The 2,439-nt window shown below is 36.6% G+C and overlaps 1 protein-coding gene across 1 annotated transcript; it reads right to left on the reverse strand.

Annotated features, from left to right (window-relative positions):
• Positions 1-292: 292 nt before the first annotated feature.
• LOC110927963 (F-box protein SNE) lies at positions 293-1,087 on the reverse strand. The gene has a single exon (XM_022171258.2). It carries the CDS (start codon positions 970-972, stop codon positions 472-474), a length of 501 nt encoding a protein of 166 aa, XP_022026950.1. The 5' UTR covers positions 973-1,087; the 3' UTR covers positions 293-471.
• Positions 1,088-2,439: the final 1,352 nt, after the last annotated feature.

Genomic DNA, 2,439 nt, shown 5'->3' on the forward strand with positions numbered 1-2,439 from the left:
TGATTTTTAGCTATTCTTTTTTGGCTGCCTGCTACGGCTTAGCCTACGTTTTATGAGCCGGCTAAAAGTTAATGCCCATTTTGTTGATCTTTTAGTCCAAATGTCTAGGTGAATGATTTTCACTATGTATAATATACTAAGTAAAAATAACTATTTTTTTCCCTAAAGTGAATCTGCCAAGACAGTAGTAAATACTAAATTCTATATAAAACTGACCATGTCGTTACACACAAGTCAATCCATGAAATCATCACAAGAAAAAAGTGCAACAACTTTATCAAACAATAAAAAATAAACAAAATCTCTTGCTCATTATTGCCAACTCAAACAAAACAAATAAAAAATCCCAAAAAACCAACAAACACTTCTAACAAAACATCATTTGCATCCGATATTCGTGCCGAAAATGCTCGATACGATACAGTTTAATACGATACCAGATACCATTTGCTCATCCCTACCTTAAAACACTTAGACGTTCACCGTCTTACATAAAAACCTTAACGACTTCGCCGCCGACTCACCACCACCAACCGCCCCACCGTCGCCCAACAACAACCGCTCATAATACTCCACACAAAACAACGACAACGACAACTCCACCTCATTCCGGTTCCACACCCGCCGCACCACCTCCGTATCACCACCGTTGCTCCTCCTTTTCTTCAGCCGGCTCACCACCGGCCGAACACACATTAAATACAACCTCCGGTACCCACCAAGCGCCAGCACCACCGACCGAACACCAACTGACGGCGGCACAGACAACTGGCGGAAACATAAGTGTTCCCATAATGCATCGTTCCGTACAATGGAACACCATTTTTTACACACACACGCCGCCGCAGCTAACGACCGGCCGTCGAGTCTTTGCAACACTTCGATTAATATGTCGTTGTGGTCGTTTATGGAAATGTTGTGTTTCTCTCTCTTGGTTTCTCTCTCTAGATTATTGTTGTGTGTATGCAACATTGCTGCCTAAATGTTAAAATAGTGAAGTTGTGATATGTGACTGAGAGGTGAAGGTGAGTGAGGGTATTTGTAAGATGAGGGTGGTTTGAGTGGATGGGGGGAAATGATAAGTTGAAGGGGGTGTGGGGAATAGTGGTAATTGGTTAGGGGGTGTTTTGTAAATGTGGGTTTGATTTAGAGTTTAGAGTAGGGTGTTGAATAAACGATGTGAGAAGAGTCAAACTAGTATTTTAATGTAGTGTTGTCTCCATGAGGTGTTAAGTTATTGGTCGTTTTATTATTTTAGTGTATATTTTTTTTTTGTAAATTAGTTTTGATAATGTAACTAACTAGGTTTTTAGTATTATCGTTTATTGAAAATAGTGTTATCAATAACAAAAATTCGTGATGAATATAAGTTGTGTTTAAGTGTAGATTTTTATATGGTGAAAACATATTTTTGTCGGAAGGAGTTTTGTATATGCGTAGACTTGAGTGTTAACTTTTCTAAGCTTAAAGTTTTACTTGCTTAAATGAGTCTCAAGTCATGTGTTTAAAGCTATGTTTAGCTTTGTAAGTAATTTTAGACGCTCAAGTTCGACTTAATCTCGTTTAGTATATATCTGATTACACACTCACATATGTAAAGTACATGGGGTAAGTAGGACTTTTAATACACAAAGCGTACAAAGTAATTACGCATGAAGGATTTCAAAATTACGTACGAAAGAAATAACAATTGAAAATTCCGCATAACGGAAATCAAAACTATGCATTAAAATTAAGCTTGAAGAAAAGAACAAATGAAAATTATGCATGAACAAAAACCAAAATTACTTATCCTGAAAAATTCTTTTTACACTTTTACGTTAACAAGTCTTTGTCTTTAAAACAAGTGTCAATATATATATATATATATATATATATATATATATATATATATATATATTTTAACGGCAAAGAATTGCACATGTAAACCCACCCTGCTTGGGGCTGTGTCCAAGGTCGACTCATCGACTAGCATGAGACCGTGCCCCCTGATGCACGGGAACCGGATGGAATCCGTAAACCCTCACCTCCCGTCAGGTTTGAACCCGAGATTAAAGCCCCAATTCATTCCTTCACTCAGATGTCTCTAAAAAATGACTCGAGTGAGAATCGAACTTACATCTCCACTAGGAAAGACAAACCTTTTGACCAATGGACCAACTTCTTAAAATGTCAAAATAATATATGATAATACTTTTTGTTTAACTTTTTTGTTTTGCTATGTTTGTAATAGTTTTTTTTTATTTAGCTATATACACGAGCATTAAAAAAATCAACATTTGCATGTACTTTTCTTCTTTTCAACAAATTTGACTTCCATATAATTAATAACGTTGTCACCATGGGGCTGTTTGGTAGCCTCTTAATGACCATTCAGATGCTATCTCTTAATGGTTTAAAACCTCTGAATGAATAAGAGGCAACCTCAAGTCTGAATGG

The sequence above is a fragment of the Helianthus annuus genome, chromosome 3 (assembly GCF_002127325.2).
Source record: "Helianthus annuus cultivar XRQ/B chromosome 3, HanXRQr2.0-SUNRISE, whole genome shotgun sequence".
In the NCBI taxonomy this organism is placed as follows: domain Eukaryota; kingdom Viridiplantae; phylum Streptophyta; class Magnoliopsida; order Asterales; family Asteraceae; genus Helianthus; species Helianthus annuus.